The 12,782-nt window shown below is 40.8% G+C and overlaps 1 protein-coding gene and 1 pseudogene across 1 annotated transcript in view; both read right to left on the reverse strand.

The window, feature by feature from the left end:
* The window catches only part of LOC145413635 (uncharacterized), a 44,699-nt gene that overhangs the window by 17,555 nt on the left and 14,362 nt on the right, over window positions 1-12,782 (reverse strand). Inside the window, exons 3-4 of the mRNA XM_080283295.1 lie at window positions 11,024-11,267; window positions 4,492-4,657 (exon numbers count right to left, since the gene is read on the reverse strand). Of these exons, the coding sequence (XP_080139421.1) occupies window positions 4,492-4,657; window positions 11,024-11,267 (410 nt within the window). The remainder of the gene's footprint in view (window positions 1-4,491; window positions 4,658-11,023; window positions 11,268-12,782) is intronic.
* LOC145413886 (5S ribosomal RNA) lies at window positions 2,722-2,840 on the reverse strand (annotated as a pseudogene).

The following is a 12,782-nucleotide window of genomic DNA, read 5'->3' on the forward strand; positions in this document are numbered from 1 at the left end:
GATAGAAAATCCTGATCTTTAACATGAAAAACAAACCAGAAAAAATAAGAAAGATAGAGGTAACAAATGAAATCAAATATTTAGGAATTACAATACACAACCAGAGAAGATGCTTTAGAGTGCACAAGAGACAGATTATTGAAAAAGCTAAAAAGATGGCAAACATCACACACACATTATAGCCCAAAGTGTCAATAAGGTACTAATAGGCAAAACCTACTGGAAAAGTGTGGTACTCTCAACTATACTGTACGGGGCAAATATAGTATTTACAAAAAACGAAATAGAGGAACTACAAAGAATAGAAAACAGCGTCTACTGATACATTACAGGGGCACCAAGATAAGCTTAGACCAACACTGAGAGGAAAAATAGGGGCATCATGTATGCAGAGCAGAATAATGGAAGGATATATTAAGTACTTAAAATATGGATTAGAAGAAGGTAAAAATGACAATTAAAAGAATAATGCAAGACAAGATGGAAAGTAGAAAACACCAGTGGATATGTACAGTAAAAGCATACATTAGAGAAATAGGATTAGAAAATAAATCAGTAAAAAATATTAGTATTAAAGACATCAAAGAAAAAGTACAGAACTGGGACTCAGCTCAATGGAAGAAAGAAAGAAATGAAAAAAAGAGTCTGGAAATTTATAGAAATTATAAACCAAATATAAAAAGAAAAAATATATGATAATACCGTAGCATCCATAATATTATATAAAAGAAGAACAAATAATTTACCACTAAATGATAGGAAGAGATTTTCAGGGGGCAATATTAAATATGATTTGTGCGGGACAGCAGAAGAGAACATAAAACACTTTTTACTATGGTGCCCATTGTATCAGGAAGACAGGAATAAGGAAGAATGCCTACAACAGCCTTATACAGAAAATTAAAACAACAGGGCAATTACTCTTTAGTGAAGAAAATATAGGGAGAACAAAAGACTACTTATATCATATATGGAGGAAATAAGAGAAATTAAGGAAAGAAAGAGGAATACCTTAACAAATAGCAAAGAAGAAATGAAAAAAAAAAAAAAAAATGACACGAGCATAACACGAGCTTAACACAAGGGAAAAAAAAAAAATAACTAGAAAAATAAATTGACAAGAGGAGTGCCGATGCAAAGGCAATACTCCTCACCTATCAACTGAACTGAACTGAACCAAGGAAAATGACAGTGACGATGTCAGAGTGTTTGACAAATCTGCTTTGAAGACAGATTTCGAGGCCAACAACTACACCGAGCTGGTGCAGCTAGACAAATCGTCTGTCACAATCCCTCCACTTTCGTAAAACGTCACCATGGACGACAGCCAACCCATCATCTTGGACCAATGCTACCCTTGTCACTCTCAAGGTGTGAAGCATTGCGTCGAGGATGTAACACTGATCACGCAAAAAGTTTACAGGCACCATGCACAACATGGCATGTCTCTGCAACGTAAGCGGTCTCGCAGAGATTTCCCGAAGCATGAGAGTAAAAAAGACTTCAGATCGAAACATACGTGCCTGGTTCGTGATTATGTTTCCTACTGAAATAGATCAGAAATTCATTGTTTGTCACTGTTTGGTGTTTCATATACATCTGCGATTTGTAGTTTTTTGTTTATATTGGCAGAATTATACTGTTTGTATATACTGAATAGAGTCAAGCACATGATTTTATGGTTCGCTCGTGTGAGAAATCCTCTAACAAGTATCATTCAAATTCTTCATTTTTGTCATCATTTCCTTGATTTTTTTGTGAAAATTGCTGGAGTGAGCGTACATAATACGAAAAAACATTTGTGCAGTGGCATTGTGACCGTGATGGAACATCATTTCCACCATGTTTCAAATTAGCTACTCTAAGTTCATAGGAATTTGACCCACCCTACTGGTCACTCTCATCTTAAATGTCACAGCCAACTTGCCTAGCCCCGGGTGCTTAGGCTTCTCCTGGGGCAACATAGGATTGAATGATGGATGGATGGATGGATTTTTTTTTTTCTTTTTTTTAACCCTTCAGTCTTCAATGAAAATCATGTCTTTAAAGCTGTTTCACTTAAAGCAGCACTTCACCTGTATTTACCCTAGACCTTAAGTGAGGACTGACAGTATACCACTCGGTAAGTCCTGTTGTAAGCTGCTCAGTCCGACTGAAGTGCCTTAATTACCTACTAAACCACCTGGCACCATAATCTGGTTACAAGGTTACCATCCAGAATAGTAAATGGTTTCCTGGTGTACAGGAAACCATTTGGCTTGTCACTCAGTGTAAAGTCACTCATAGATATAAGGAGGAGGAAAGAATGAAAGAAAGAAAGACAGAAGAGGAAAGAAGGAAAGAAGAAAGGATGAGAGGAAAGGGCAGTTGCCCAAGATCGGCCCAACATTGAGTGAGTGGATGGTGAGCGCCCCCACCTACTACCATCACTTGAAATAACCTGCTACCTAAAAATATAAAGCTGATCTATCATTTCCCTCAATTTACACCACCAAATTTATAGAAAAAGTTGTAATACTGTATTTTGGAAAATATCCTCTAATTTCTTTTTCTGCCATAAAGTGCAAGATAAACACAAACTTTCTCGTAAAATTCTCATTCATTTTTTTTCATCCATTGCCAGACGCCATGTATCCCAAACGGGGTGGCTAACGCCTTAGAGTTAATTGTTTTACAGGGAGGGGAACTAATCCTCCACCAACCCCACCTGACACGTAGGGATGCAAACAGCATCTGGTGTTCCCAGGCGGTCACCCATCCAAGTACTAACCAGACCCAACGTTGCTTAACTTTGCTGATCGAACGGGAAGCGGTGTACTCAACGTGTAAAATTCTCATGCTACCTCTTCATGATTTTTTTCTTTTCTCCAGTTTACAGTACAAATGTATGCAGTATTTCAGAAAACAACCCTGACTTCTGATGATGACAGTCCATACACAATGATAGGGATCATATTTTTACTCCTTCAACATTCACACTTCTCAGCTTCAACCCATTGGCTATATTATTCAAGTTACTTTTTAAACATCAGTGTAGAAGGGTCACTGTGTTAAAAGCAGGATGGCTACAATTCGTTTTACATGTATTGCCATTCAAATTTCATCCAATCAGTTCTATTATTAGTATGTTCTACATCCTAAACTTTAATACATAATTTTTTTCATACCGTACATCACTTCAGCCTGCTGCACTTCATTTACCTGTACAGTACTGTACAATTAATTATGGTATATGATCCTACTGTAGTTCCTCTAACCTAACCTGGTAGAAATTTTCATCTTTTTGTAGCCTATTTCTCATAGTTCAATGACAGAAAACGAGAATACTATACCTCTACATCCCTTCCATACGACTACTTCATTACTGTACTGTACTAACACCATATTCTAGTGTTAATCTCTTACTATCTCCAGCAATGAATTGGAGATGGCACTTTGATGTTACAATACAAGGGACAAATGGTAGTAGTAGTAGTTGTTCCCCAGGCAGTCTGGCCGAACAGCCCCGAGTCCCTAAGGAAGGCCATGGCTGAGACCGGGCTTTCCCACAGAGCTCTCAAGAAGTGTATGTTGTGTTGTTGGCATAGGTGATTGTGTGCAATGCACTCTTCCATAATGAGCTTAATAGTACAGGGTGCTGTGTTGCATTTTGGGCATGCATCAGCGACGGAGTCATCCAGCCTCTTCTGGTAACTTAAGAGGGCTGGATGATGCCCACATCTCAGCCTGGCCAGGTGGACCCTGTCCTCACGAGGGAGATAGGATTTGGAGGAGTGGATATCAAAAGGCCGTGCATGCAGCTGTGTGTTGTCTTTAAGTGACTGAATGGAGCAGCAAGTGATTTGAGTATGGATATGCTTCTGGAAGCTTAAGTGGTGGCGTCTTCATTGTGGGTCTACCCCCCTAGAGGCTGTCGAAGCAGAAGAGGAGGACAGCATGGGGGCCAAACCACCGCAAATCCCCCCGGCCCCTCACGGAGCCTGAGAACCTGGGAGTGTCTTTGGTTGCCCGGGCAAGTACCACAAAGGATAGTTATCATATCAGTCTTACTATTTTTATCTATCTATCTATCTGCTGCCAGATGCCTTTATCCCATAAGGGGGTGGCCACAAACAAATAGTCTCCATGTCATCCTGTCCCCTGCAATTTCACTGCAATGCTCCCAGCTCATACCCTCCTTTCTCATATACCTCTCCACTCCATCCCTCCATCTCATGCTTGGCCTCCCCTTCCCCCTCCCCACCTCCACCTCACTCACATACACTCTCCTCGATTGTCTCTCGGTCTCCATCCTCTCCACATGGCCAAACCACCTCAATGTATTTTTCCAAACGCTTTCTATCAAATCCACATCCATACCACAACGTTCCTTCACTTCCTCATTTGTCAGTCTGTCTCCCCATGTAACTCCACATGCTTCTCTCAAATAACTCATTTCCATTGCTCTCACTCTTGACGTGTCCTTCCAACAAAGTCATATTATTTACTTACAGAAAAAAGCTCTGCACAGAGTTGGAAGAAGTTCTCCATGTTGATGGACTGCATGTTAACAGTCTCAGCCATGCAGCGTACCCGCCGACGCTCCTCCGTCTTTGCAAAGTTGTCAGCAAGCATGCGCAGTTCACGCCCAGCAGTCATCCACGCTGGGTTGCTGAATCTGAAAGCACAACATACTGGCTCCTTATTTCCAGGTCTTTTTACACCAAAAAAAAGATTACTGGGTAATTAAGGCACTCCAATCAGATTGAGCTAGTACAGGTTTATATCCAAGGGGTAGTTGGGGTTTATTGCTCACGTAACGACACTCAGGGATGAGTGAGACTGCTTGCTCTCATCTTAAATGTCAGGACCAAAGCGCCTAGCCCCAGGCTCCTATGCTCATCATGGGGCAACACACCAGGATTAGACGATGATGATGATGACAATGATGAAAAAGATGTCTATATTACAAAGATACTGTAACACCTTCCACTTTACTTCCCACTTTTTCTTTCCTTTCACTTTATTTCCCACCTTTTCTATTCCCTCTACTTTATTTCCTACCTCTTCAACTCGTCCATGTTGCGTTATCTTATTTGAATGCATACCACAAAGGTTCATTATTTCCATCTCCTTTTACACAACTGTTACAGAGACTGCAATACCTCCAACATAAATAACTAAAGAAAGATCACAACAATGTTAGCATGCAGCACATATAGCACTGTAAGTCCTTGTTATCTGTTGCCTTTTTTTGTTCTTTTCTAATACTGGTATATTAAGCCTGAAACAATTTACAAAAAAAAATCCTCTCTCATATTACTGCTACCTATAAAACTGATTTATCATCTTCACAGAGGATGGAAGGATGTTAATTGAGATGGATGCAGTAAGGAAGAGATGGGCAGAGTATTTTGAAAGATTGTTAAATGTAGAGGAGGAAAGGGTGGCTGAGATTGTGGCGGATAGAAGGGTGCAAGGAATAAATGTGTTGGGAGAGTTGAATGATTCTTTGATCACGAAGGAGGAAGTGGAGAAGGCAGTAAAGGAGTTGAAAGCAAGGAAAGCTGCAGGTATGGATGGGTGTGCTGTGGAATGCCTGAAGGGTGGTGGAGTGACTATTGTTGACTGGTTAGTAAGATTGTTGAATGTGTGCTTTGAGAAAGGTATGGTGCCAATTGACTGGGCAAGTGCTTGTGTGGTCCCGTTGTATAAAGGCAAGGGTGATAAGTATGAATGTACTAGCTTTAGGGGTATAAGTCTGTTGAGTGTTGTAGGTAAGGTGTATGGTAGAGTGTTAATTATGAGAGTTAGAGAGGGTACAGAGGGAGTAATTAGTGATGAGCAGTGTGGCTTTAGGAGAGGGAGGGGATGCGTTGATCAGGTGTTTGCTGTGAGGCAAGTGTGTGAAAAGTATTTAGCGAAAGGCAAGGATGTGTTTTGGGCATTTATGGATTTAGAGAAAGCGTATGATAGAATTGATAGGGAGGCTTTGTGGACTGTTTTAAGATTGTATGGACTTGATGGTAGGTTACTAAAAGGGGTGAAAAGTTTTTATGTAAATAGTAGAGCGTGTGTAAGAGTGGGAAATGCTGTGAGTGATTGGTTTCCCGTGAGAGTGGGGCTGCGACAGGGATGTGTGATGTCGCCTTGGTTGTTTAATATTTACATGGATGGTGTTGTAAGGGAGGTGAATGCAAGAGTTTTAGGTGGTCTGAGTCTGGTAAATGTTGATGGAGGAGAGTGGAATCTGAAGCAGCTGCTGTTTGCAGATGATACTGCACTGGTGACTGATTCAGAGGAGAGATTGAGAGAGTTGGTAGAGGAGTTTGGAAGGGTGTGTGAAAGGAGGAAATTGAAAGTAAATGAGAATAAGAGTAAAGTGATGAAGTGTACGAGGTTGATAGATGGTAGGGGGATGAATATAGTTTTGAATGGTGAGTTGCTTGAGGAGGTAGATTGTTTTAAATATCTAGGGTCACATGTTGCTGTGGATGGAAGAATAGATGCAGAAGTGAAGTTTAGAATAAATGAAGTAGGAAAGGTGCTGGGAGGAATGAAAAAAGTGTTTAAATGTCGTTCGCTTAGAATGGATGTAAAGAGAAGGCTGTATGAGGGTGTTGTGGTACCGACTGCATTATATGGGTCTGAAACATGGAATATGGGTGTAGCAGAGAGGAAAAGTTTGAATGTAATGGAGATGAGATGTCTGAGGAGTATGTGTGGAGTGACGCGTATGAATCGGGTGCGAAATGATGAAGTGCGAAGGAGAACTGGAGTTGTTCGGGAGATGGCTGGTAGAGTTGAGCAGAGGGTGTTGCAATGGATTGGGCATATGGAGAGAATGGATAATGAGCGATTGGTGAAAAAGATAACTAGATCTGATGTGAGAGGTGTAAGGCTGAGAGGAAGACCACGAATAGGATGGATGGACAGTGTGAAGAGAGCGCTGGATGCGAGAGGGATGTCTGTTGAGCAAGGAAGAGTGGCTGTGCGTGACAGAAATAAATGGAGAGAAATTGTGAATGAATAAGTGATGACGCAGCCCTGAGGAGATATTCTCCCGCATTTGGTCTGATCAGCTAGTCAGGTCGGGTGCGGGTAAGGGGATGGGTCTGTTATGATGTGGCAGGGGTAAACCAGTTCTGCTGTCGGGCCCTGCTGCGGATGTCACTGATTGCATTGCCCAGTTGACCCTTGTGCGGTGTGGTGCGGTGAGGATCTGTCCGTTCTCCCCTTTGGGGCTAAGATGCGAATGAATGTGTTTGAATGGATGAGTACCGTATTTCGCAGCATGTAAGACGCAGCATTGTGAAAGACGCACCCTAATTCTGGCAGGGCAGTTCTGTGAAAAAAAAGTTTGCCCCAACCAAGACTGCAGTAAGGTTTCTTGATAAGAGCCATTACCACACAGATACACACTCACCTTTCAGAATCTATTCATTACTGATCATCAGCCTTTGGTTTCTTTTTTTATATACAAAGAATGGTACAGGAAAAGAAAACAATGCCCCTTCTTGACAAAACGTGACTGATATGAGCCACTATCACTTAGATACCACACTCACCTTTCAGAATCTATTCAGTACTGCTCATCATCCTTTAGTTTCTTCTTTTATGTACAAAGAATGATACAGGAAAAGAGAAAACAAAACCCCGTCTTAACGTGACTTCAAACCACGAGGCCATCTCAACTTTGCTGATAAATATGTATCAGTAAACTGATATAAACACTGTTTTTAATATTCTATGAATTTAAAACCACAAATGAAGTCAATAAACTCTATTCTTTCATTCACTGACGAAAACATAAAATACAATGAATGTTCACATCAGTTCATTTATCCTAAAAGAACCCCGTCATATTCCACACCTGTTACGGAATTTCCTCACATTGCCTTGACTCAAGCACAATATCAGACGACTACCATCATTAATCATGCACTCTAACTAACCTGTAATTACCTCCACAAATAATATAAAAAGATAGCACTTGTAAATACACAAATTACAATGTTTTACAACCAAAGTTCAATTTAGCAAGGCTGCTTGGGAACAGGATAGACAGCTGTTTTTACTCTCTTCTCTCAGTATCACTCCTTCACTGTCAGCTATGTTTGCCTTGCAGCATCAACAATTAAAAATGTATGCTTCACTGATCATAATTTACTATAAACATTCATTTCAAAACATACTATGGTGAAAACATCCATTGCTACACCTTAGTAACACTGCTGCCTCCCAGTCGCTAGACAGCAGTCTCTACCCCTTCCTCTCAGTATCACTTCCTCACTGTCAGCGATGTTTCCCTTGCAGCATCAACAGTTAAAAATACGTTCTTCACTGATCACAATTTACTAAAAACAGACATTCATCTCAAAACATGTCGAGAATGGTGAAACTATCTCTTAGCAACACTGCTGCATCCCAAGCGCTAGACAACTGGCTCAACCCTCTTCTCCCAGTATCACTCCCTTACTGTCAGCTGTTTTCCTTCCAGCATCAACGATTAAAAATGCATATTTCTCTTACCAGAATTTGCTAAAAACAGACATCCATCTCAAAACATTCGAGTACTGTGAAAACATCCATTTTTGGTCTTAACACTGCTGCCTCCTAGTCGCTATGGTACACACACACACACGCACACGTACACACCCCATGCAACATTCGCTCACCTCTGAAACATTTACATCAGTCCGTTTTGGAGTACCCAGTGGCTTTATTATATGCCAAAAACATCAAAATGTATTTGGTTGTTCAATATAAATATCATCACTTAAGGACATGAAACATCTCAAACAATTTATTCATCCAAACATCGTCAGTGCAAGACTAAAGGTGTACAGCACCATTGATCCTAAATTTTCCATGGTTGCATCTGTCATGATCACCTAAAACCTACATTCACTTCATATTACTGACATGGTGAAAATTTCACTCGTCTTCAAATCCTGAGAATTCATCACTACTTCCCCCGAGTCCTGAAGCATCACTGGAAGTCATCACCACGGTCATCATCACTGTTTCACTGTCACTTTCATACAGTAAATGGTCCTCAGTACCATCCATTGAATTGCTTATACCACACTTCATACGATTTTAACTTGGCAATCGTTTTAACTGAGCACAGGCGATATTCAGACTTGGGGCATTTGATACAGCCCACATTAACCTCCTCAGTACATGTTTCCTGAACTGAATAAAATCATATGGCGAGCATGAATAAACTACACTATAAAATACATTGCTGGGCTGAAGGGATTATAATAAGCGGGTTATCAGTTCCCTAGCCTGACTCTTCCCACTTCTACTTCCTTAACTACACCCACACCAAACTCTCACCTACACCTTAGGATTCTGGTCGTTTCGGCCGTAACGTCCAAAATGGCAAACGATTTTACAACCTAACCTAACCTAACCTAACAAATTTGGACGTTACGGCCTAAATGATCCCCATTGCCGATCATGAGAGCTTTGCTTAGGCAGCAGAGATGCAGAGAGTGAACGTTGTCAATCATTCTGATCGCTTCGTCTGCTAAGAATACAGCAGAAATGGCGGACGCTGATATGAATGCCCGTCAGGCACTGCTATTTCAGATATTGCATCAGTTATGCTACTCAGTGAATTTTATCCTATTTTCATAACAAAATACTGTAATTGGGTGTGCCCTGAGTTGCATAGACATTGCTAAAGTACTTCACTTGGCTGAAAAAGTGAAGCTGCAACTTCGTTAGCTTGCTAGAGTAGGGTGTACGCTAGACACTAAACTGCTGAGTTGCTAAACCGCTAAACCCCTTGACGGTATTGGCCAGTTGAGCTGAAAACAATCCCGTGAATGCTTTGTGTTTTTGAACTTGCATGTTTTAATATCTGCTGCATATATACACTCACAAAATGTCACAAAAGTAACTGACCTAATTAGGGTTACTGAATTTCCATACGTGATGAAAGTATGTTTTGGTGACTTGGCAGTTTCACTAGCCAGCATCTCTCCAGCATGATTGCTTTGCTAGTTAGTTAATGGATGGCAAGCAAAGTGGTCATGATTGCCTTTCAGAAGGTTAGCAGACAGTTCCCCAGTGAGCACGTTAGCTTGCTAGAGTAGGGTGTACGCTAGCCACTAAACTGCTAAGTTGCTAAACCGCTAAACTCCTTGACGGTATTGGCCAGTTGAGCTGAAAACAAACCGTGAATGCTTTGTGTTTTTTAACTTGCGTGTTTTAATATCTGCTGCATATATACACTCACAAAATGTCACAAAAGTAACTGACCTAATTAGGGTTACTGTATTTCCATACGTGACGAAAGTCTGTTTTGATGACTTGGCAGTTTCACTAGCCAGCATCTCTCCAGTATGATTGCTTTGCTCGATAGTGAATGGATGGCAAGCAAAGTGGTCATGATTGCCTTTCAGAAGGTTAGCAGACAGTTCACCAGTGATCATGTACGTTAGCTTGCTGGAATAGTGCGGATGCTAAACTGTTAAATTGCTAAACCGCTAAATATCTTCACGATGTTAGCCAGTTGAGCTGTAAACAAACCCGCGAAAGTTTTATGTGTTTCTGATCTCGGGTGTTTCTGAAATCTGCTGCATATACACACTAGTGTATATTATTTTTAAGAATAAAATCAAGTCTGCATACTGTAGAAGACACCTGTGGTTGCTAAGCATTGAGATGATCATCTTTATAAGAGTTTCTTCTCAGTGAAGCCTAACTAACCTGCCTTAGTCTAACGTGCAGGACGCATGGGGATATTTTAAGGTAACTTTGAGACAAAAAAAGTGCGTCTTATATGCCGCGAAATACGGTAAATGGAGAGTGAGTCGTCCTGTCTCGGCTACCTCCCTTTCCTTGGGGGAAGCAGCCTAGGTATATAGATAGATAGATAGACATAATGGACAGTACCAGTCATATGGCAAAAATTTGTGATGTTTTGAAACATGCTATATTCCTGATATTTAAGAAGAACTACATGTCACAGTAATGAAGTGTTTAACTACAGTATATTGGAAACTAGCTGTAAATGTTATAAACTGACCCACTCTGTGCCCTGACATCTTGTGGAACATGAAGGTGGTGACTGTGCAGAACCTCGGTTGTGAAGTTGAAGAGCAGTTCCCGTGCCCCACGTGTGGTGTCTTCAGGGGGCAGAGGGGGTCCATGCCCATCTCCACGTAGGCTAAGAGGCAACCACCTTCTTGGACCTCGTGACCACTCCTCACGCCTCACAGGGTGCTCACTGCCATGATGTTGGTACTGGGGCTGCTCGCATCCTTCAAAACCTGAAATCATTACTTTTTTTTTTTTTTCTCCTAGCTTAAAGATGGGGAGAGACAGTATCATTATTTTTTTTTTCCTAGCTTAAAGATGGGTTGAGACAGTCTCTAAAATAGGGAAAGTACAAAACTGGATATATCAGTAGCATACAGAGTGAAATGAGTCACACAATCATCCACAACATTCAAACAAGATATGAAAGCTGGTAAGCTGACAAGGTTTGCAAACTGACACGGGATTAAGTCAACTGGATGGAATATACATGATACAAAGCAGTGCATAACAAGGGTTTGGTACGTCTTCTTATACTTGATAGGCAATGGAATTACTCTAATGGGCAACTGTATGCAAAGTGCATCAACATAGAAAAATACAAAGTACATTAAAACCTCACTAGAACGGACTAATTGGGGCCCAAGCCATTCCAAAAAAAGCAAATCTCCGAAGAAAGCGACACATGGACTTCCCCCTGCTAGAATATTTTCATACATGAAAAGCTTTATGGCCACAATACTTTTTCAACACACCAGTTCCTTTTAACTCAGGGCAATATCCCATTTGCCTCTTAACTTTTCTCAAAGGCCACTATAAATAATTTATTGCATTACACAGTATAATTTTAGTAAGGTTTAGACTCGATAAAGGCCATTTGTAACACACATGGGAAGATAACGTATGTTCATACATAAAAAGTGTCATGGCCACCATCCTGCTTCATCCCACCAGTTCCTTCCAACTCATGGCAATATCCCTTCTGCCTCTTAGTTTTCCTAAAATGCCACTAAAAATAATTTGTTGCATAAGACAGTATAATTTTAGCAAGGTTTAGACTTGATAAAGGCCACATGTAACACACACAAAAAATTTTCATTCATGAAAAGCATCATGGCCATCATCCTGCTTCACATCCACCAGTTCCTTCTAACTCCAGGCAATATCCCATTTGCCTCTTAACTTTTCTCAAGTGCCACTATAAATAATTTATCGCAAAACACAGTAAAATTTAAGCAAGGCTTAGATACAATAAAACTCATAGTAAGAGAAAATATTTTCTTACATAACCATTCCAACTCACTTGGCTCCCCCTACTCTACCCCCCCACCTTACTGAGTGTTTATCATCATTTGGCACCTGGTGAAGGATCCTTTGGAGCAAATCCTTCAAAATCATTACCCATTATCTTCAGGGTCATCGTCAAGGAACAGTGAATTATCCTCCTGATTGTCTTCACTGGCAAGAGATGAATCATGGACAGGAATTGGAGGAGTAAGTTCTACCTTGCGTGTCGTGTGGTGTACTTGATTTTAAGCATTTTTGAAATACTGTACAGTACACTTTATTTTCTATGATCTCACACACTAAAGACGTTCACTTTGTCTGTATATTTCACTTATCATTTGTCACCTCGAGCAGTATATCACGGACTTCCAGGGAAACGATGTGGGGGGAAATGATATGGGTTGACTGAGGCAGAGCACGGGGGAACAATAGTGATGCCACCAGCCCACCACCAACCGACA

This window comes from Coenobita brevimanus, chromosome 97 (assembly GCF_032717465.1).
Source record: "Coenobita brevimanus isolate Jiangsu-jjx chromosome 97, ASM3271746v2, whole genome shotgun sequence".
NCBI lineage: Eukaryota > Metazoa > Arthropoda > Malacostraca > Decapoda > Coenobitidae > Coenobita > Coenobita brevimanus.